We start from the raw sequence: 24,006 nt of genomic DNA, 5'->3' as shown, positions 1-24,006 counted from the left end.
TCTTTCTCCACCTTTCTCTTACAACGCCTCCAGCGATTTGCTCTTTGTGATGGCATTGCTGCATCACTTGATGATGGCAGATGCCAGAAAGCTGCCCTTAACTAGAGATGGGAAGCTTAAACTTAAGCTCATTTTGGAAGGTTTGTAGACCTCTCAAATCCTACCTGTCATCCAAAAGTTAGGGCGAAGTGATGGAAAGCCATCAAGCGGGCTGGTGCTAGAAGCAAGGCACCTCTGACAATACCAGCGCTTCAGATCTGCAAATGTTACTATGCAATCAGTGCCTCTGGTTTGATAAAGTTCTTCATAACGCCTTGCAGAGTACTCCAGTATTCTGCTTTGGTAACAACTGAGGCAGGCTGCTAAATGGGCCCTGTTTTTCCTGTCCTTATTAGAGGAAGAACAAAGATGTTATACCCTGGGTCACACTGTTTTGACAGTGGTAATGCGCACCAAGGAGGCAAAAGAGCACACAAAAACACAGAACACCTAAGATTTAACAAATAAACAGATACTTACTCAGCCTGCTATCCTACCTACTCAGTATCTGCATGGATGAGATAGGGTACAGTAGCTTCTTATCAGTGCTTTCCTCTTATCTTACTTCTACCTGCAAAGGACTCCTGAGGCCACGAACCAGTTAGCTCAGAACAAGTGAACAGATCACCTGCAGAAAAGTACTATACAAAGATATTCTTGGGAAGCAAGACTTAGGATCATAAACACATTTTTTTTTAGAAGGAGTCAAGAGCTGTATTTATTCCTAGGGTGCAAGGGAAGAGATGTGGGGGAAAAGCATGTCACTGCTGACTAAAATTAAGGATAACTGCTGGGTTACAACCAACTTGGGCTTACGGATTTACAGAATGGCCGGAACTTGGCTTGGTATTGAAGATCAAGGGGTGTAGATTTTGAATTTGGTTGTAACTGGGACAGCTAAGTAGCAGGACGCTCAACTATCAGGAATCATAGGCAGGAAATCTGCAAGTCTGACAGTGAAGAGATTGCCTGGCAAGGCAAACCTGTCACATCCCCTACCACCTTTCTGTGTGCTTTCTGTGCCTACCTCCCACATGCCCAGGAGGCTTCACACACCCCAAACTCTGCCCAAGGGCTGCTTCTCTTCCTGTCAGGGGCCTGCCCACTTATTTTGTATTTTTCAAAAGTCCACATCATGCCGTCCCTGGAGGTATTTAAGAGATGTGTGCATGTGGGGCTTAGGGAAATGGTTTAGTGGTGGGCTCAGTAATGTTAGGCGGAGGATGGATCTGACGAGCTTACAAGTCTTTTCCAACCTAAGCGATTCTATGACTGCATGCACTACAGCTCAGAAGGCAAACCTTCCCCAGCGCCACGACAGTAATGTTGCCCAGTATCTGAAGTTAGTTTTACGACGATGCATAGCAATAGAGGGAGCAGTGAAAGGAAACAAAGCACAAAGAAGAACAAGACAAACTTGTGTAAGTGTACATCATACATTTATTACCGAACAACTCTCTCAACTCCAAAATTGGGCACAGGGATTAAAAATAAAACTTCATTGCACTACGTAGTAAAGCATTACTAGTAACTCTCATAAAAAATGTACAAATTTTGTTAAAAATTTATCAAGCCTTCAAATGATTTGGTTACAGATATTTATAATACATTTAAAACTACATATTAAGTGATTCAATAGAGTATGATCTAAAGAAAACAACTGACAAAATATGATTCCAACAAAAGTCACAAGCTTTCAGAATCATTAACAGATCTGAAACACAAGTAGCAAAATGAGGTAACCATGTACCAAAGGAAGAAAAAAAAAAACACAGCTTTTCAAAAGGCCCAAAGATAACTCAGTCAAAAATGTGTTTTCTGTAAGTAAAATAATAATAATAAAAAAAAAGGTTGGTAAATCCCATCCCAAGTATTATATGATGTGTTAACAGCTGTGAAATCACATTCAAGAGCCCGTAGAAAACAGTATACAACAAAAGGCTTAAATTTCTTTTTTTTTCTTTTTTTTTCTTTCTTTTTTTTTTTTTTTTTTTGTAAAGAAAGTCACAAAATGAGACATTGGAATTATCTGTAGGCCTTGATATCCCCTTAAACTTCAAATTTAATTGGCAGTTTTATGCCAAAGCCACAGCAGTGCCAATATGATAAAGCAAATGTCTTATGGACTGTTCGGGAAGGGAAGGGGACAGGTGAAGTCAGGAAGGGAAGGAACATAAAAAACGTCTTGCTGGATGCTGGTGCTGCCTGGCACCACGGCAGGCTGAGAAGTCACACACAAATGTACAGAGCACATGGCAGCGAGCAGCTCAGCACGAATCCCCATCAATAGCCACAGCCAAGAGCGGCCGCGGCTCATCTGAGCTGACCCACAACATGTGCACGTGTGCTGCTTACACACACTAACCACAGGAAGCAAGTCCACACACATCTGCAATAGACCCATGCAAACAAATGAACCATTTCAGAAGAGACAAGCCATAAGAGTGCAACAAATCATTCCAGGATTTTACCGAGTTAGACCCTCCAACTCCTCAGTCTCCCAACACCTCACAGAGTTCCACTGGGGAAAGGGGCTTTACACATCAAGATTTCTCAACTCCAGAAAAAGGGTTGCCTTTCCCTTGGCTTCAGAAGAATGTGAATGCTTAGAGAAGTGCCCTCTTCCCATGCTTCAAACTGAATATCGAACGTAGTGTTAGTTATGGTTAAATTTGCACGCATAGAAGTTTTTTCTCCTGCAGCTATATAAAAGAGCCTAAGTTTTGTAAGACATGCGGTATATGGTTTTTTTTTTTTTTTTTAAACAAGATGATTTCATTTGTTAAAAAAATAAATTTTACTATATGCACTTTAACCTGCCAGGTGTTATCGTGGAAGATTACTCTGTAACTCCTCCGGAAGGGAGGAGGTATTTTAGTACTCTGATGTAACAGCATGTTTTCATTTGTTTAGTGTTCTTAGGTATGAGTAGGAATGGAAAGACTCAGCGTTTCTGAGAGCTACCTGTGTAACTACACAAACGGAGGCAAGAGCATCTGACATAGGGCAAAATTGTGCTTTTATTTCATCTGCACCATCAGCTGTGATTGGTCTGTAGAATACTGAAAGAGGGCAAACGGCATGGAGAACATGTAACACTGAAATTATAATCGATACTAAAGCATAGCAGCATACAAAAGCATCAGAAATGATAGAGAATCAACTTAAAGCTGAGGCCGGCAGCAAGCTGCAGCAATATTGCTAACTGTGCCACTTGTGCTGCTGCAACTGAAGTAATGACAGTTCGGGAGAAGCAACTGATGGGAGAAGTGCATCCTTTGAATAACTATGGTGTAGGTGGACGTTACAATTCTGGTGGAACGTGCTGAAGATGCTAACAGTCTGAAATGTTGTAAATGGAGCTACTTTTGTAAAAAAGCACAAAGAAAACACCATTCAGAAAGCAGTTGGATAGAAGCTACCTCCTGTTTAACAGCATTCTGTTCAGAAGGTGCTCCCGTTCTGTAATGCGGTGGAGTATTCTGGAAACTCAATTGCAAAAACCAAGGGAGTTCTGTCTTCACATTACACTCATCATGAAAATAATGAGGGACAAGAAGCAGCATCAGGGCAACTGAATTCTGCAATGAGTGACCAAAAACCACCCTCTTTTGTGATACAACAAAAAAAAAAAAAACAGAAGTTCTACTTCTCTGAGAAAATGCTAGAAATTTTATTTTATTTGTGAAGTTGCAGGAATAAAATTGTAACCTCTTACAAGTTATTTTAATTGTATACAAACTCCCTTGTAAATGACAAAGAATGTGTATGATTAAAGCCAATGCTTGTAAGCTAGAGGATTATCTATTTAGCAAGCACAGTGGCAAAAAAATGAAGGGCTGTTCCTTTCTGCTTCCTTTCATGAAAGAAGTGCATAACTGCAGCATCTTCAGAACTCTGCTCTAATCTCAAATCAACTGAATGCAATTACAGCCCAACTAGAAAAAATTGGAAAGGAGAACAGGAACACGTTGATAATGAAGTTACCAATTGAAAATGTTAATATTGCTAAACGATCTGTGTGATATTGCAACTTTACATTGATAAAATAACTTGTAAATCAGCAAAGTAAAAATCTGAACTCTGTAACGTATGCTAAAACCCAACATTACTCATCTATGAACAATCAGTGACCCCTTTAGTGGTACGCACTTAAAGCCTCCGAGTAAAGGGAAGCATAACAGCTTGTTTGAATAGTAGGTAGACAGGTAAGTAAGTACCTGTAAGTACATCGGGGAGGAAATACTAAATGTCTGTAATTGCTGCACCCACTGTATTTAGTGTGCAACTGCAAACACAAGGAAAGGAACCAGTGTACAGTACTAGTACTGTTTAAATAACACACAAGATTATACATTGCAGCATAATTAATACTACACACATACGTTCTCAGCACATGCTGGTATATAGGTTCTCAAACACACATGCACACTCATTCCCAAGCACACTTCATGCATCCTCTCACAAGCGAACACATTCACACCACTCACTCCCACTCACAGTATCTGAAGGCTCTATATAAGGTAGATTGCTATACTGTTTGGAGCTACCACTTTTTTTTTTTTTTTTTTCCTTTTTTCTTTTATATAAAAGCACATGCTAAAAGATCACGTCCACAGTAATCTCGCAGCAACACTCAGAATGATCACACAAAAACCAGGGAATGTTAGTGCACACACAAAATTAAGCTAAAGAAAAAAATCTTTGGAGTTCCAATCACACTGTTAGTATAACAATCCCGTAGATGTGAAGACTAGTTATAAGCTTTATAATTGATTAAGTCACACAGTGCAAAGTAAGGTCCACTGACCTTTTTGTGTAAAGGAAAAGGCTGGAAGCCACATGGGTAAGTTCAATAGATAGTTCATATATACACATGACCAGGAACACCCAAACCAGATTTGTGCTCTTAGATTGGTCACTCTAATCACGATGCACTTCTGAAGCATCAGCTCTGCAAATTGGGCAGGTACGATTTGCCTGTAAAACCAGAAACAAAAGAGCATTTACTGTCATGACAAACGTGTACGACATGGAACATCTGTGATGACGACGTTGCTGCTTTCAGATCTGAGGAGTACTCAAAAGCAAAGGGACAACAAGGTGTGTTCATGCACTTTGTTACCTCAGAGTTTTACGCCTGTCAATTTATAATTACATTTACCAAAAAAAAAAAAAAAAAAAACCAGAGGTTTTTTAACATTGAAGAGATAAAGAAATGCAGCAAACTGGGCTTCATTAAGTGCCAGTGGTTATACTAATGTAGGTACATTGTAACTGTAAACTGCAATCAGAAGGGAGCAACTAGGAAGGGGTAGTGTGTGCTCAGTGGAACCCACCAAAATCAGACAAGTCACCTTGGACAGGCAATAAATGCCCTAAATTATTAAACAAAGGTGCCATGTGGTCACAAGCTGTACTGATCAGTGATCACATCTCTTCATACTCTCTTTATCCAGTTACTCTTAAAGAAACTCATTGCCCAGAGTTGGTAAAAGCTAAAGGCAGAGCAGTGAAAAACAGAAGGGATTTTAGTAAAAAAGAAAAGAAGGAAGATGAGCTGATTAAGTAGGTATTAGAATTCAAAGCCCAAGTAACACACAAAAAAGCAGGCCAAACTCTAGCCCTTCATTAAAGCACTCACTGAAAATACATATCCAGCAACTTTCTACAGCTTCCTTAAAAAGGAAAGATAGATGAAAGACAACACTCCTTGAGCTACGGGAAGTATTTTTGTGTTCTATTCCTCTTCGTAAGAGAAGGTATAAATTCAATTGAAAAAAGTAATGATAAACAGCAGTATCACGCTTATGATACAACATTTACTCTGGAAAGGGGGGAGGGAGAGTAACTCTTTTCTGTCCCAGATTCTGTTCTTCACAATTCCCAAAACTACACAATCAACCACCCTCAGCTCCAAGTTTTTCAGAGGTATCCAAACTTTTCAATCAGAACAAAACTGACAGCAATAGAAAACGTGGTTCCCCTGCTCTCAGTACAGAAATCACTGCCACACATTCCAAGGATGAACTGTAAATGCCAATGGAAGTGCCATGCCATTACTAAAAAACATTTCTTACTAAAATAATTAAAACAAATCACAATTTTTCCTATTACTTCTGTTATTAATTTATGTTGTATTTAATAATCCTTTATAGTTTCTATAAAGCACGGATTAGATAATCATTTATTATTTCTTGGTCTTCCTTCAGCAGTTCGGCAGTTACTTGAGGACAACACCATCACTTTGCATTATTGCTACTTTGCATTATTCTAAGTATAGTTCAGTTTATGTCATTTTTAAAATAATTGGCAAGTTCCTCAATATTAAATGACTCAGTTAATGACTCAAGGGGCAACTGCAAGATAAATAATTAAGTACAGAGCAACGTAGCACGAAACATCACTCTTTAACATGACTCTTGATGTTTTTAGGGTTTGGTTTTTTTGGGGGGGGAGTGTGGGAGGGCATTTAGGTTTGAAGAACTAAAAGCTACAATTTTTACCTTTCTTGCATATCTATCAATATGACATTGATTGGATGTTGTGAATTACATGGGCATGGACATAACTATACTCTCAACATATATAAAAAGAAAATGGACAACAGCAAAAAGTTATAAGCCACCATATCTTATAGTTACCCTCACTTCCAGTTGGCAGCTGCTTTAACTGTATATACAGGGTTTAGCTAAAATAGGTTGATGTTATACAGGTCATTTGCTCTGGTTTGCAAAGCAGAATAGTATTTATTTTACACAGCATCTTCTTAGTAGTGTAACTAAAGCTATGTGCTATAAACAGACTGATTTAGCAACTCTCCACTATGTTGCTTTATCCTTGTCTAGCTCATTTTGCATCCAGTTTTAAGACATTAGGCCAATACAAGACAAGGTGGGTGCAACTGCACCCCCTTTAAGTTTAGATTGCATGCCTCTCATCTCATTCTGCCACCTAGTTGACACTTAAGATTACAACATTTTTCTCTGGGAAGTTTGACAACACCACACTCAGACCTGCTCGAAAATATGTGATTCCTAATGTGGGAGAGGCTCCGGATTAGGTCATAGTTGTTTTACCATTAATACAGAACATTTAAGATTGTGAAAATAAAGGCTGAAATAGGTTCTGGGTCTTTTTAATTTGCTGGTTTGAATTAAATTGCTGGTTCACTACCAACTCAAAGTACTGAATGCAACTTCAGAACTGCCACACTGAGTCCCAGAAAAGATTAATTTAACTGCCTGACTCTTGAGACCAAAAACACTTAACAAAGGGCAAAGGAACATGACAAGCATGCATGATACTTCCCTGCTGTATTTTCTTAACTCCTAGTAATCTGCAGATCAGGGGCTCCATGAATCAGATGCATGTTTTCTGCACTAACAGCCTGGGAAGAGCTTTCCCTTTAAAATCTATGTAACTAATTAAACGTAGATAAGCTTACAAAATCCTCTGTATCAAAGGCTGTGTGAAGTCCAATGAAACAACTTATTTTTTCATAAAATGAACTGAGTACTATCTGTGGTTACTTTGACAACTGCATAAATGATTTAAGAAGTTTTATGCATTGAAAAGAGTTTAAAAATATAGTGAGAACACTTCCTGAGCACAGAGAATAGGGGACAGTGAAGAATGCCACTTTAAATAGCATACATCTTTGTTAGTTCTTCTTTATTACTATTATTCTATTTACTAAATGTGAAGATAAAACAACTAGATGCTTATATTCCTCTTGCTGGTTCTCATGTGTGTAGGCGGATTCAGATACCAAAGGACAATAGTTCTACCAAAAGTTAGCTGAAAGGATGCTGTCAGTATTAACTTGATTTTTCATTCTTTGCACAAAATATTTCAGTGTATGCCAAAGATAGGCATTTTCTTGCTGTTATGAAGCCAAAAAGCCAGGGGCTTTTAAATTTCTTTTTCCAGCAGATTGCATCTATAAGTCTCTTCAGAGACTGTTTCCAGTATACATTTTTTAGCATAATCATGCAGTTTCAAATTTTGTGCAGAGATTACACAGGTTAAACTTAAGCTAAAGAGAATGAAATACAGAAAAAAAAAGTTCAACAAGATGGGAATCAATACCTTGTTGGCAATAGGTCTGGCTGATGCAATTTGTAGAGATGTTTTGTATGTCATCATCTACTTATTTACATCTCCTATTCTTCATGACTTCTGTAAAGTTCCTATGTTCTCTGTCACCTTATTGAGCTATCAAGCCTCTAGATCATTTCATGTCTCCTCAAGTTGTTTTGAAAGGTTATATCTTAATTATGTAAAACCATAATTACAGGTTAAATCTTTTTAGCCTATATTAATTTACATAAATATGTATGTACGTATAAACACATACATACACACAAGATATTTGATGTGCCTCAAAACCTAATACTGATAGCACAGCAGGGAGGAAATATTATTATTTACTCTTTGCTGCACAGGATATTGAAAACAAATTCACCATCAACAGAGAAACTCTCATTTGTACTTCTTATGTTACCATATAATTTCTTTTTTGATTTCATGTATTCATGAATTTAAAGTTGAATTCACAGGCACTGTTTTGTGGAAATGGAAAACAGACAGATCTGATCATGAAAATAATTCTCTTTATGTTCCTTCTTCCTTATGCCAAAGATTATAAAGAAACATACCGAATCAATTGTTAAAAAATAACATAACTACATAGTGCTCTGAAGTCTGCTGGTATTCCTACTCAAAAAATTGAGAAAAATGAAATAAGAGGAAATGAAGAACAGTAAAATAACAAACAAATCCCAAAACAATGACCATCCCACCTCAAAACCCATACGTAATGAATTCCCTCTAAAACTTCTCTTTATTTTTTTTTTTACCTTAAGCCATTTATCGACACACTTGGCATGGAACTCGTGGTTACAGGGTAAGACTCTAAGTAGCTGCCTTGACTCAAAATCACACATGCACACCACACACCTAAAAAAGACAGCAAAGTTCAAATGTATCTTCTATTTAAGAACACCAAATATATATTTCACACACAACTTTGCTGATACAACTGCTGCATGGTAACTGCAACAGTTACCTTTATTTGTGTTTGAAGATGTGCAGTGCAGTAAACTGTGAATACTAATTGAGTTCTGTCTTTAATTAAAAAAACTGTTTACTGATAGTTACTGCTTTTAGTTCCTCTAGTGCAGCTGAGGCTGCAGTCTAAAGAAACGAAAATACAGCCAGATAAACTAGGTAACTTTGAAAGAGATATATGCACTTACAGTGTCTGTTCTGACTGGTGGTTGTTTGGATTGAACCTATAGGATGGGAGCTGTTCAATGTCCGCCTTTGTCAGTCCTCGTGGTTTGGCTTCCCCCAGACGTTCTGCCAAATTCAGCAGGGCCTGCAGAACATGGAAATTAGACATCTGAAAATTCACTGCTTAAACAAATTCTGGCTCCATGAGGTGTGGAGGTGCTGTTACATAGCACTAATAACCTGGCAGCACAAATCACCCTTCTATAAAGAAAGGTTTAGAACCTTAGCTCTCCCCTATAAAACAAGACTCAACAGGAAGATTTGTCCATCATCCTCATTCTAGCATCTGTCTGAATTATGCAGGGTATTTCTCTGGGATTTCAAAATCCAGAATCAGACTTCAAACCACTTCTGTGCTTGTGTACGCAGCTTGGTATGTATTTTGTTTCAGTAAGACCCTCTTCATCCCACTATAGAGTTAATAGTGGAGGTAAGCAGAAAAAAAGAAGTCAACACATTTGCTTCCTAATAATACCCTATGAGTCTGGTCCTGTGAGAGAAACACAAGAGTTCAGGGGACAGATTCTGATTCCCACTCCACACCTTGGGCAAGATGAATTGAGAGATGGAGATTTCATAATCAATCTCAAAAAATGGAGCAAATTACCTTGAGGGACATCATGCAGCATGTGCAGGACAACCGGGGGATCAGGCCTAGCCAGCATGGGTTCACAAAGGGCAGGTCCTGCTCGACCAACCCGATCTCCTTCTATGATCTAGTGACCCATCTGGTGGATGAGGGAAAGGCTGTTGATGTGGTCTACCTAGACTTCAGTAAAGCCTTTGACAGTCTCCCACGGTATTCTCCTGCAGAAGCTAGCAGTCTACGGCTTGGACAGGTACACTCTTGGCTGGGTAAGGAACTGGCTGGAGGGCCGGGCCCAGAGAGTGGTGGTGAATGGAGTTAAATCCAGCTGGCGAACGGTCATGAGTGGTGTTCCCCTGGGGTCAGTGCTGGGGCCTGTCCTCTTCAATATCTTTATTGATGACCTGGATGAGGGCATTAAGTGCACCCTCAGTAAGTTTGCAGATGACACCAAGTTGGCTGGAAGTGTCAATCTGCCTAGGGGTAGCGAGGCCCTACAGAGGGACTTGGATAGGCTGGATAGCTGGACTGAAGTCAATGGGATGAGATTCAACAAGACCAAATGCTGAGTCCTGCACTTTGGCCACAATAACCCCAGGCAATGCTACAGGCTTGGGGCAGAGTGGCTGGAAGACTCTGTAGAGGAAATGGACCTGGGGGTGTTGACTGACGCTAGACTGAACATGAGCCAGCAGTGTGCCCAGGTGGCCAAGAAGGCCAATGACATCCTGGCTTGTATCAGAAATAGTGTGGCCAGCAGGAACAGGGAAGTAATTATCCCCCTGTGCTCAGCACTGGTGAGGCCGCCCCTCGAGTACTGTGTCCAGTTTTGGGCCCCTCACTGTAAGAAGGACATCGAGGCCCTGGAGCGTGTCCAGAGGAGGGCAACAAAGCTGGTGAGGGGACTGGAGCACAGGACTTAAGAGGAGAGGCTGAAGAAGCTGGGATTGTTCAGTCTGGAGAAGAGGAGGCTCAGGGGAGACCTTATTGCTCTCTATAACTACCTGAAGGGACGTTGTAGTGAGCTGGGGGTCAGCCTCTTCTCTCGTGTGACTAGTGACAGGAGTAGAGGGAATGGCTTCAAGCTGTACCAGGGCAGGTTCAGGCTGGCCATTAGGAAATACTGCTTCTCTGAAAGGGTGGTCAGGCACTGGAATGGGCTGCCCAGAGAGGTGGCGGAGTCACCGACCCTGGAGGTGTTCAAGGAACGTTTGGATGTTGTGTTGAGGGACGTGGTTTAGCGAGAACCATTGGTGATGCGTGAATGGTTGGACTGGGTGATCCTGTGGGTCTTTTCCAACCTTAGCAATTCTATGATTCTATGAAAGATGAATTCATACCATTGAGGTTTAAGTACTTTTTTTCCAAATCTCATGCTCCTTTTTCCATGAGTCAAACATAGCAATGAAGTCTCTCATGTAATTAACTCACACTCTGTCGTGTATAACTTACATTCCCTCTCTTTTTTTTAGTGAAAAAAATACCACTACAAGTTTGATGGAGAACAAACGCATAAAAAAATTAAGAGTTGGTGAAAGCCGCAAACCATTACTGATGACAGTCATTTCTAATATTTTCAAACTAAGCACCCAAAGTCTCTGAAACAAGATGCTTCTGAACTAGCACAGAAGTTACTACAGTAATGCTTGCAGTTAAACTAGCAACAGTGTGCTGCTACTACAGAGAATTCTTCAGAGGAGCACAGGTGAAGAGATGCAAAACAGGAGTTTTTGAAAGAAAAAGTATTTTAAGAGAAGCCCAAGGGAATCCAACAATTGCAGAACCAGCAAAGACACAACAGCTTGGACTGTCTCACAACTACCCAGGATATTAAGGAGGCTTCTGCATCTGCAGATGTGAAATAATGTATCCTCCTGAGGGTAAAGAAGAAAAGGATTTTGTCTTTGCAGTTATCACACTTATTTGAAAGCCAGAAACAAGAAGAACTGAAAACATAATTTATAATTCTATTTTATGTACTGCTTAAGCTAAATCCGTTCTTTAAACAAAGTTGTTTTTTTCATACCAACCTCATAGTTTTCAACCTCTCCATCTTCTACGTCCAGCTCAATGCTGAAAGCTCGTCCAACTGCAGGTGGAACTGGGAACATTGACCTACCATGAGAGCAAATGAAGTATAAGGCTCAGCATCTCGCTGAAGGAAACAACAGAAACCTTTGGCATTGCCAAAGCTATCTTACTGATCCCTTTCAAAATTACATATTCTCAGAACTGATCGAAATCCTATGTTTGAAATCAAGAACTGATGCTTGAAAAGAAAGAATCAAGAGAGAAGCTAGTTCTGCCACTTCCTGATCCTGGCAGTGTGGCTTTTTAAACAGCATGCACATCTTAAGTGATACTTCAAATAAGACTTAGTACGGTTATGAAAACGAATCTCTTGATTATCACACATTATGGAAAACTAGTACTGACGATGAATTCATGCTCAGCATTTAAATATTTTATTTCTTTAAGTAGATAAAATATAAGCAAAGACTGGGAACCCTACACTCACCTAACTCTCCACCACAGAAATTCTGTATGCCCACAACATACAATGAAGTTAACCAGGATTTGCTAATGGATCAACTTTCATACTGAAGGCAAGCAAAAATTCACTTTCTTGCATACTATGGTGCTGGTCAAAGCAGAATCTCTTCTGACAGAGGCAAGTGAGCTCTTCAGTTTTTAAGTTAAACAAGCATTTTTAACCCCCGAAGCAGTATTACTGGTCAAAATGTAACACATACAGAAGTCACGCATTCACTAACATAAACATCATCAGGATGACTTCAACTGCTAGCGCTGAATGCCTCAGTGTGTTGTTAACAGACAGGCAAGAGACTATGGCATCACAACCAGAATATAAGACGAAAAGTTAGCAGCTTCACTGTATCAGACTTCTGGTGTCATTTTCATGCCATATCTGAAATCATGCAGAAAGAAACTATAGACCTGGTGGCAACATGACTATCTCTCTGTCAACATTACCTTTGCCACCAAATAATCCTTCTTTTTTTCCCCCCAGAAATGTTATTCTTATTTCCAAAAAAAGGAATTTCTAAAGACTAGGTAAATCTAATTTAATACACCTGAAGTCTCAGAATGCAATACAGATAATAACTCCTAAATGTTACTTGTCCCAAATTTTCTATTTCTCCTCCAAAAATATCTAATCAGAGGGGGGTAAAAGAAGCTCAAATGGTGTAACAGATTAGCAGCTCAACCAATAAAGAGTGAAACATAATTTTGAAATAGAAAGATGGGAGGATTCTGTTAAGAACAAAACCAAACTATTTTGAATAAAGACTCTTAGGACTTTACACTAGTTTATTAAATCTACAGAAGCATCCAAGAAGTAAGTTTTGAACTATGTCAAACATTTTTATGTACAGTTGTCAGCAAAAAGACACACTGCAGGCACAAAACTACATTAGACAAAATTGCACTTGTATTTTTCTTTGCACAAGTGTGTATGTTATCCACAGCAGGTTGGAAACTTTACACAAGTATGGAAGTTTTCCTCCTTTCTGGTGCAGCAGAACTATGCTTGCTTTCTATTAAGAGTCCAACCACAAAAACTGCAAGTCTCCATTGAGAGGACTGGTTAACTCACATTACTTTGTAATAACCTACATGGAAGCAAATGTACTTTGAACTTACAGCACATAAGGTAGTAGGCTAGGATGGTAAGGGTGTGGAGGTATTGGCTGCTGCGATCTGTATCTGCTGCGCCCTGTGAGTCTTCGAGGCATAAACGGTGGGTAAGGCTGCAAGAGAGAAGAAAATAAGCTTCCTCTGAAACCTTTGGAACTGGTACTTGCACCCAGCTCTGGGCTTCCAGGTACAAAACAGAGAAAGGGAGGTACTGAGAGAGTATGGCACAGGGCCACCGAGATGATGGGCTGCAGTACCTCTTCTATGAGGAGAGATTGAGAGAGCTGTGACTGTTCAGACTGGAGAAGAAAGGACTGAAAGGACTCAAAAGGAGAGGATTTCATCAGTAGGTACAAATACCTGAAGGGAGGGTGCAAAGAGGATGGAGCCAGGCTCTTTTCCAGTGGTGCCCAGTGCCAGTACAAGAGGCAACGGGCAAAATCTGGAACACAGGAGCACATCAAGAAGCACTTCTTCACTGTGCAGGTGACAAAGCACTGGAAGAGGTTGCCCAGAGAGGTTGTAGAGTCTCCTCCTTGGAGATCTTCAAAAGCCACCTGAACATGGCGCCAGACAAATAGCTCTAGGTGTCCTTGCTTGAGGACAGGGGACTTGGCCAGAGGATCTCCAGGGGCCCTTTTCCAACCTCAATCGCTTTGCTATCCTGTGATTCAGTATTTGGTTTCCTAATCAAACTGAAATCTGAATATCAAAGCCCGCCTTCAATGCGGTGTCATTCTAAAATCCAGCCATTTTGTACGTTATGTCCAAATAGCCTCAGCCTCTCCTAACAATCTGAAACAAACATTCCTATCAGTAATGGAATCGTACCATTCCTCGTGGAAAAAGTAGTAACACGCAGCAGAAATCCTTGCAAGACATTTTCTGCATTCTTCACATGTACATGGGGCTCTGGGGAGCAGGTAAGACCCAAACTACTGACTCTTTCGTAAATACAACAGTCCAGGTTTTAGGTTTGGTGCTAGTATGTAGGCTTGTGCACAAGACAAAGAAAAATCTTTAAAAATACAAACAAAAAACAACAATAACAAACCCCTTTAAAGGCCTGTCGCTGTTATCTTCACAAATTCTTTCACTGGCATAAGATTACTACCTGGTAGGGGGCACTACCACTATGCACTACAGCAGAATCTCTGATCAGGATGTAAAGAAGCAGCAGCATACAATTACACTTAAAATAAAGCTATGCTATCTGTAGAGCAAGTTTGTACAATTTTTAAATATAGACAATGCTTAAAGAGGCTCTCAAACCTACAGCTCTAATTTCCAAGGATAAAATGGGGCTTTAATATTTTTCATTTGCATGCCAAGCCCTTCACTTAAACACTTAAGTTTTCAGTATTGTTCTTTTTGTAACTCCTTGTTTTACCTAAAAGAACAGGGACATAAATAGTAGAGATTTTCCATTTAATAATAACTTTTTTCCTCCAGAAATAGTCGAGGTACTAAAAGTGTCTTATTAATTTTTAAAGTTGAAATTGATGAACCATTATTGCATTAATATTTGAAAGCCTTGAGGCATTTATTTCTTTGGAACAAAGAACACTCAAAATCTTTATTAACAAGTATTTATTCTTCCACGTACGCACACAGAAAAGCCCAACACCACCAATAACTGATCTAAAGACCCTTAACTTTACAAGAAAAATATACCTAATAGATAGCCACAGATTTACATTAGATTTACATATTAACATGAACACAATGAGGAAAAATTGTGTCGTCTTCTTGAAATAAAAGACCTCACACTAGACAAAGTAAACACTAGCTTTACAGCTTTGTGAATTCTGTGATCCAGAAATATCACTAGAAAGTGCTGTGCTCAGATTTCAGTTAACTGACTGAAAGAAAATCAGAGATGTAGCCATTCCATTATAATTTTAAATAGAACATTAGTGATAATTTAAAGAATACCAAGCTTTTCTTAAAATCATTTTGAATCACTGGAAAAATTTAAAAAAATAGTTAGGATTCCTTTATAAAAGATCAAGATTACACCCCTATTCCACCCCTCAGCAGTATACAACCCAGAATTAAAGCACCATAGAGGAAAAATAACACGTAACATACATAAACGTGCTATTTTATTTGCTACCTACTTTTAAGGACTGAACTTAGAAATTACAAAATCTTCGAAAGATGTATGTGAATAAAATCCAAGCAACTTACAAAAATTTTCTAAGTGTATTTGGGAGCATATCATAGTGACTGAAAATTTCATGGGAAGACCATTCATGTTAACTATAGTGCGTGATTTCAAGGAGAGCTAGCTTTTCTTTATTAGTTTATATTCTGTTGTTGCAGGTCCTAAAATTTCACTTTCACTTAAAGGCTGAAGCACCACTGTGCCTCTAGAACTTTCTGACGACTTGATGCACAGGGCAAATATTAAAAAAAAAATACTGAGTTAGTTATTTCTTCAAGCATTACACACATGGGAAAGGTTTTTTCAACACAAAAATCAAACCCAACAGACCAAAGTGCACCACAAAGACCCCAGAAGTAGCAGAGGCACTAGAAGCACAAATTTCAGCACAGATTTTTATCTTGCACCACGTTTATTATTTTGTGCTCTTGCAGTTGAACTGCCTACAGTCCTACAGAAAGTTGGCTTAAAAACACTCTGACTACTTTTGTAATATAATATAGCCTGTAGTATGGAATTGATCTATACAACTGACTGGCTGTGTATTCCAAACATTCCAGGAAAAAAACCCTACTATTTTTAAAAATTCTTGTAGAAACTCAAAGTATGGAAGACAAATTAGCAACGGCATATGTAACAACAGCTTTTTTAAAACACTGACTAGTTTCTATAGTAGTAGTCTTGGCAACATGGAAATGTTTCCAAAGTAACTACTATCATTTTCTCTCTAGATAATGTTATCGGAAATCATTTACTGTGATCAACAGTACAGGCTATAGTTAACTGAAGTAAAATGGGCTGCAGTATGCAGCTGTGGTCATTAACAGACTACAACTGCAAGAGCTGCAAGTTTTTGACAAAATATACTACATATCTGAGTGCAAGACAGCTAACAGTATGACTGAGAATGTAGCAGGTAAAACAATACTTACAACGCCAAATGACACTTCCTGGTGTAAAGGATCATGAGTTAAAAACTGGAGAGGAGCTGAGGGAGGCAACGTTGGTGGATGAGCTGAGGGAGGATACGTAAAACCTCCAACAGGAAGATGTTCTCCAAGCAGTTCTACTTCATTTTCTATCCTTTGAAATGGCTAAAAAAATCCAAACATATATATATGTTTTCTGCAATAATAGAGATATACTATTTTCCCACTAAAGAACTGCAATCTCAGATGTATACTCTGAGCTGCTGTAGTCAATTTTACAGGATAAAAAAAAAAGAAATGAGTAAAACAATACTCACATTCACAGAATAACAGTATGAATAACTCCTGCATCATTAACATTACCAAAAAGCGAACACAACTATTAATTCAATTTTTCCAGCTAGTAACGCTAAATGACCAGGAATTTATGCCATCTAGCAAATATTGGAATAGCTGTAATTTCCTGTCTATTGCATTTTGCAGGACAAATATTTGCTCTCCTTCTTGCCAGGCTGCTCCCATTTTACAACTATGCAAGAGGAAAAAAAAAACAAACCGAAGACAAGAACTGAAATTGATTTAGACAGTCTGAAAAGAGGAGAGTGAACACAGTGACTCCAGTGGTATTAAACTGTGAACGATACAGTAATCAAGCAAGTGCTTTCCTAGGAGGATAGTACAAGCAGTCCTATCAAGAACAGATAAACCATGAGATTCCAGCTCAATACCGTAATCTAGTCAACTGTAGTACATCTACAACTGTAGAGAGAAGGACCTGAGTGTCCTGGTGGACAACAAGCTGTCCATGAGCAGGCAGGGGAAACCTTATCACTCTCACCAATTTCCTGAAAGGAGGCTATAGAAAGGTAGGGGTTGGCCTGCTGTCTCAGGCGACTTACGATAGGATGAAAGGTAACAGCCTTAAGTTGCATCAGGGTAAGTTCAGATTGGATATTAGGAAAAATTTCTTCACAGGAAAAGTGGTGAGGTATTGAAACAGGCTGTTCAGGGAGATGGTGGAATCACCATCTTTGCAGGTGTTCAAGAACAATATGGATGTGGCACTGAGGGATGCGGTTTAGGGGGCATGGTGGTGGTTGGTTGGTGGTTGGACTAGATGATCTTAATGATCTTTCCCAGACTTAATGATTCTACGATTTGAGGGTGACATGCCACCCACAGAGGCTGTGAAGTCTCCTTTGGAGAGATGAAATTTAATACTTGCCTGGATGCTTTCCTGTGCAACCTACTCTACAGAACCTGCTTTAACATGGAGTTAGACTAACTGATCTCCAGAGTTCCCATCCAACTCCTAAAATTCCCTGATATGTCAGGCTCAACAGTTCCCAAGAAACATTCAAGAGCTGTCACTGTTTCATTAACAAATCTTTCTGTTTCCAATGTAAATTCCTCATTTAAGGAAACTCAGCTAAGAAATCCATCTCCTGGCAGCAAAGCAAAATTCTGTTTCCCTTCCATGCAGAACAAACTTTTAAGTCAATGTATTCTCAAAGCACTAAAATACTGGCTATCTGCCAGAGCTGAAAGTGGGCAGTCAAATCCTGTCAATAACCTAAGTGAGCAACTGAAGCTAAAAATCAAAGTTCATGCATTTTCTGAAAGAATGTTTTACAAAGATTACCACTGTATTTTTCCAGATGTTCTCCTATTACCTTAACAAAGCCATTGCACCAGTTAGCCATACCTGAGATATGGCAGTGCAGGTCTTTAGAAATCTTCATAAGTAACACAACAAAACTGTTTTCCACCTTTGCATTAGTAACATATCAGCATCTTCTGGTCACAGGGGCAAACGAATGGGAGATAACCCATATGGGCTAGAGATAACCCTACGGTAAGAGCTGTATGCCAGAAATGAAACTCTAATTTCGCTCCTCAAATTCAGACTCACATTTCCCTGTGTTTGCATAGTCCCTATCACTAAACCAAATCTGCTTGAGCAAAAAGCACCAATAACTTCTACAAATAAAAAAAGAGAAGAAAGGGAGACACTTCCGGTATGTCCGGAAGCTCTAAGGTCATCATGTTTTAGTGGAAGAACTGTCCATTTAAAAATTAACCGAGAAGTAATATAGGGGAAGCATATGATGAGAGTAACTTCCCTATGGCTTCCTGAAAAAGAAGAATCTGAAGAAAGTGGTAAGGATATGCATCCTTTTGACAAAAAGTAAAGGCTTAGGGAGAAACAGCATTGACAATAGCTGATGGAATTCAAAAAGTAGTAGTGAATTTTAAAATTATTTTTTCAACTTCACGCTAAGTAGTTAAGGGTGACTTGCTAAGGAAGCAGCATTGCTAAATCCTCTTACTTTAAAGAAAATGAGTTTCCTGAATTAGCTATCAGTACCACTGGCACCTCCAGCCATACCAATTCTAAGGAGAGAGGGTAAGAAGTATTACTTACCGAACGTGACTGCTGTGCTTGGAAAGGAACAAACTGTCCTGGAGGAGGCAAGTGAGGAGGGTGGTGTGGAGACAGATGAGGAGGGTGCAAAAGGAATGGGTCGCTAGAAATAAGGGGTGGAAATGCTGCATATGGTACTGGTAGGTGCTGAACTGAGCATGCTTGCAGCATCTGAAATAAAATGAAAACAACACATTTTTTTAGTCTCTAGCACAGAGTTCCTACAGAATAGTCCACATTTATCATGGAAAGATATCATTAAAAGGAAGCATTTCTCTTGAGTCCTTGGAAAAACCCCCTAAATACACATAAATATTAATTGAAATACACAATGACTAGCGTACCACAGACTCAAACCATAGTGGGGTATTTCCTAGCTATAAAGCAGCTTTCACTTCTTGAAGTCAATGGGAGCTGGGATTTCCAATACTCACAGACAGATGGACTCCTAAGTAAAGAGTAGGTATGTGTACCGTACTAACTTCCTCACACGTTGTCCCTTCAAAATGACATACCAAAACAAGTGTTCCAAACGTTTAAAGATGTAAATGTAGCTGAAGGACTGCCAGCCATCGGACTGTGACTTAAAACATCTTTCTTAATTCAGTTCTCCACTTTGAGGGTAGTCTTATGCTTTGAAGGAGACTGAGATATACTTACTGCAGAAACAGCTTTTTCTCTCTCATCTTTGCAACTACTTATACAACACAGAAGTGATGAATGCACTGCAGGTGAGCTTCCTGGAAGAGCTCAGTTTTACTTCCATTTCTAGATATGGAGGAGCATGAAAACCTTCATTCTCTTTCCTGTTCTTTGATCTGTCATCAGAATGCCAGACATCTGTGCTAAATTTTTGCTCATTAAAAGAGCAATTCAGAACACACTTGTCAGCTGAAAATAATAGTACCTTTGTTTTAAATGAAAAAAGATGTTTATTAAGACAGTTTTACATCTAAAATTCCACCACCCTACCTGCAAACCTATCAAACTTTACAAAGTAATGTAGATCAATTCTGATCTCTCACAATTTTGGTCTTCTGTTAGTCAACACATACTGTGCATGCCGACTACAATAGCAAAATGGGAATGAGATCTAGTTTAAGATTAGGTTATATTAGTGAAGGTGGAATCATTTCCTCATTTACTGTAATCACCACCAAATATAAATCTTTATGCCTTGAAACAGTAACAGATTAATTTGACATAGTATTTTTTAGATGGTGACCACCCTTCACTCACAGTTATTAACTTGCTACTATAAAAAGTGTTTCCACTATTAAAATACAATTGCTACTGTATTTTACTAAACTCAAAACTGTTCTCTGAGGTAGCTGAAGCTAGACTTACAGGTACAACACCACCCCTCTACAAAATAGGAAGTAAGCTTGGGAAACAGCTTAAAACATGTTTGACTTCAAGATTTCCTATAGTGAAGATACTGCAGCTACTTGCAGTTAATATGCTACGAACAACCTGTGCTAAGTCAGAGCCAATGAGGTTGCATAATCTTTTAAGAGGAAATAAATGAAACCCATTGTTTATTCATTCAGGTTTCTGGAAAACTGCTGCTTGAACAAATGATCCTACAGGTTTTGAATAAATGACTATTTCATAAATGACATTAGATTTTTTAATAGTTACATATACGATAAATGAGACAAATTTTATTAAAGTAACAAAATGATACTAGGAAGTTCACAAGTGAAGTTGGGGAGTAAAGGAACGTGCTAGAGGGCAGGGCTGCCTTTCAGATGTACTTCTATAGGATAGAGAAGTTGTATGACAAGAACAGTGTCAAGGCAAAATATAAAGTCTGGCACTGGAACAAAACAATCTGATGGAATAAGAGGTTTTGAGACTGGCTTTGGAGTGGATGTACAGGGAAAAAAAAATCTGATCCTAGTAGGCAAGTCAAAAAGGAGTACAACAAAGACAGTAGCATATCCTTGTAGTCAAGCCAACCTACTGCATACTGGGCTGCATTACTTAAAGCACAGATAGTGGGTCAAGGTAGGGGATTCTGTCCCTGTTTGACGCTAACTTCATTTTAAGACCTGTGCCTGATTTTGACTTTCCCAATACCAAAAGCAGACAATGACATACTGAAATGAGTCTACTAGTGGTAAGGAACTTGGGTCACTGCATAAAAGAAGCTGCAGAACTGGACTTGTTCTACCTTAAGAAAACTAAGTAATGACTCTACCACTGCCTTCCACTATCTCATGAATGAGTAGGAAGAACCTGACTCTTGCTCAAAGGGCACAGTAAGAAGCAAGAGAACTAAGTTGCAACAAAAGAAATTTCCATCAGATACAGAGAAGCTTTTCACAGTAAGGACTGTCAAACATGGGGGCAGTGGCACTGAACAGCTGTGAAATCTCCATCCTTGGAAACAGTTGACCACCAGACGACCTCCAGAGGCCCCTCCTAACTTACATTATTTCCCAAATCTATGATTTAATAGAAGAAAGCATAAACTCTGCTGATGTTACATTATTTCTATCTTGATTAGTTCTTCATATGCAGCTGTACTGCATCCATTCTTTCAGCACATCTGATTAAATGATGTATGTGTGTTCCAAGCAACCTATTTAGATATTAATAATCCAACTTTTTATTTATGTATACATTTAAATTACAGCCGTACTGCTGAATTATAAAATATTGTGCAAATGCAACAGATAATATAACTGTTCAAAGCAGAGTGTAAGATTTCTAATATTTATTGTTTGGATTCTCGTAAATCCCATTACAGCCTTAGATTTGTTTCCTTAGGCCATGTTGCTTTCTTGCTTTGCTGATTTTGATATCCAGCTATTGCTTCAACTGTTGAGTACTCACTCTGAGATAGCTTTTCTCTACACTAAATACACTATAAATAGAAGAAAAACGTCCTCTCTGTCTCAGGAATGAAGACTCATGTAACGGATTTTCATCAGTTTGTAAGGTAAAGTGAAATACTGCACACATATTTCAGACTGGCAAGCAGTATGTCTGAGGCCTTGCTGTCTCTCAGGAGGATAAATAGCTTCTGGACAACCTGAATGCTTATTACCCTTAATCTTCAACAGGCAGCTTGAACAAAGAAACAGGTGATCACAACAAAGGTTTTGTTTAGGTGCCACAGGCTTGTTTATGAGCTCTGGTCACAGACCATGCAGTAGAGGAAAATATAGGTGACATACTGCTGGCAAATGCACAGCTGGCAGAGTCCAATGTATACATCAACGTTACAAATGTATGTACCAAGTACATGTAGTTGGTATGTATGATATTACAGATTTATACTAGAAAATGGTAAAACAATAAAAACCTGCAATTCTTTCAGCAGGTTCCACAACTTTCCTTTGTACAGTTGAAACTTCTCAGGGGTATCTCCTTTACTTCTTCAGTGCTAATACCTGTTCATAATGAGTGGGGAACTTTCTACAGAATAGCATAGCATGGAAATGCTACGAACTGGAATCTCAGGAATCATGCCTCTCTGAGTTCACACATCAACATTTCTAAGAAAACAGATCACATTCTTTCAATTTTAAAGGTAAAAGAAGTGAGTCCATCACGGCACTTTATTTCACTCCCAGAAAGGCTGAGAGCTCAGCCTCTCAGCTTTTACTGATCTTACCACTTTTCAGAAGAAAAGTAGTTTCAGACTCTCAGAGCTTTTTTGTGTATAACCAATCCACAAACAAGCTATCTAATTTTTTTCTTGGTACGCTGAGTAGTAAAAACCATAGAATCGTTCTTCTAAATATATGAAAGTAAGCAAAAAGCTCGTGTGGTGACATTAAATCATAAACCAGATTGTAGTTCAAATTAAAAGTTATCAGGACTTCATACTATAAACAGCCACACACTATAAAGATATTAGATAAGCAACATACATATGCCACCAGTTCTAAGGTCCATATTAATATGCCACTGCAATTCATCTCAGGGGAAGAAAAAAGAAGGGTATTTTTCAGTGTAATTAAAGCACATAAACGGTGAAGCTTCATGGTACCTGCCATTCCTCTGTCTAAAATTGAAGCTGGTTTAACTATAGAAGCCCACTTACTGGAGGAGGCACACTGCAAACTGGAAGGTGCTGCCCACTGAAAACCACTGAGCACGCCGGGACCTGCTGTGTGCTGCAGGCTGGGATGTGCTGGCCTGTGCAAAGTGGTATCCCATGTGGAGCCATTGTTGTCACTGTGTATGAGACAGGAACTGTACCCTGATGGATCTGTAGCAAAGAGAAAATAAGCAGTAGTAAGAAATACTGTAAACTCTTAACAGCACTGTACAGCATGTTGAGTAAATTAACAAGCTTTTACTTATATATTGGAAAAAACATATTCATAATGAATGTTTAAAAAAGAGGCACATGCCTGTAATTCCTGTTCTTTCAAATATTCTTCTCAACGTACAACTTATTGATGAGTATTTTTTGGGCAGGGCAAAGAGGGATCTCTCAGCTTAAAAACTTTGAAGTTGTTTTTTTTTTTTTTAATACTGAATAAGGAATCTCTGATTCTCGGGTAAAATTGAAAAGCTTTACTGTCAGGAAGCGTGGATTTACAAACAGTAATTATTTCAGGGAAGCTCATTCTTCATTGTTGTTCTGCTAAAGTGGAAACCATACAAACAACTCATTAAGAGGTGAGAATAACTAAATTAAAGACTGCTGATTTACTGAACTGGTATCGTGTAGTCAGAAACAGAGGTCAAAACAGGAACACAGATCACTGAATGGAACTTAAAGACTAAACCTGTGCATCATGGTAGACAGAAACCCCTCTCAGGAGAGAAGCTGAATTTGACCTGATTCTAGCTCTAGTAGAAAAGTTAGGCAAACAGTGTAATGCTGGCTTTGATTCAGAAATGCTCAAAATAAGAATAAAAAATAACCTCTTAAAATGGT

General features: G+C 38.9%; 1 protein-coding gene across 5 annotated transcripts in view; it reads right to left on the bottom strand.

Annotated features, from left to right (window-relative positions):
* Positions 1 to 1,461: 1,461 nt before the first annotated feature.
* Positions 1,462 to 24,006, bottom strand: part of RNF38 (ring finger protein 38) — a 99,893-nt gene continuing 77,348 nt past the window's right edge. For all 5 annotated transcript variants that reach the window (XM_046905716.1, XM_040655822.2, XM_046905715.1 and 2 more), the window contains 8 exons: positions 23,161 to 23,328; positions 19,104 to 19,274; positions 16,682 to 16,843; positions 13,589 to 13,695; positions 11,953 to 12,037; positions 9,300 to 9,421; positions 8,901 to 9,000; positions 1,462 to 5,019 (listed from right to left, as the gene is read on the bottom strand). In XM_046905716.1, coding sequence (XP_046761672.1) covers positions 4,963 to 5,019; positions 8,901 to 9,000; positions 9,300 to 9,421; positions 11,953 to 12,037; positions 13,589 to 13,695; positions 16,682 to 16,843; positions 19,104 to 19,274; positions 23,161 to 23,328 — 972 coding nt within the window. In that variant the 3' untranslated portion in view covers positions 1,462 to 4,962. The remainder of the gene's footprint in view (positions 5,020 to 8,900; positions 9,001 to 9,299; positions 9,422 to 11,952; positions 12,038 to 13,588; positions 13,696 to 16,681; positions 16,844 to 19,103; positions 19,275 to 23,160; positions 23,329 to 24,006) is intronic.

Source organism: Gallus gallus, chromosome Z (genome assembly GCF_016699485.2).
Source record: "Gallus gallus isolate bGalGal1 chromosome Z, bGalGal1.mat.broiler.GRCg7b, whole genome shotgun sequence".
NCBI lineage: Eukaryota > Metazoa > Chordata > Aves > Galliformes > Phasianidae > Gallus > Gallus gallus.
This window is presented reverse-complemented; position numbering and strand designations above follow the sequence as displayed.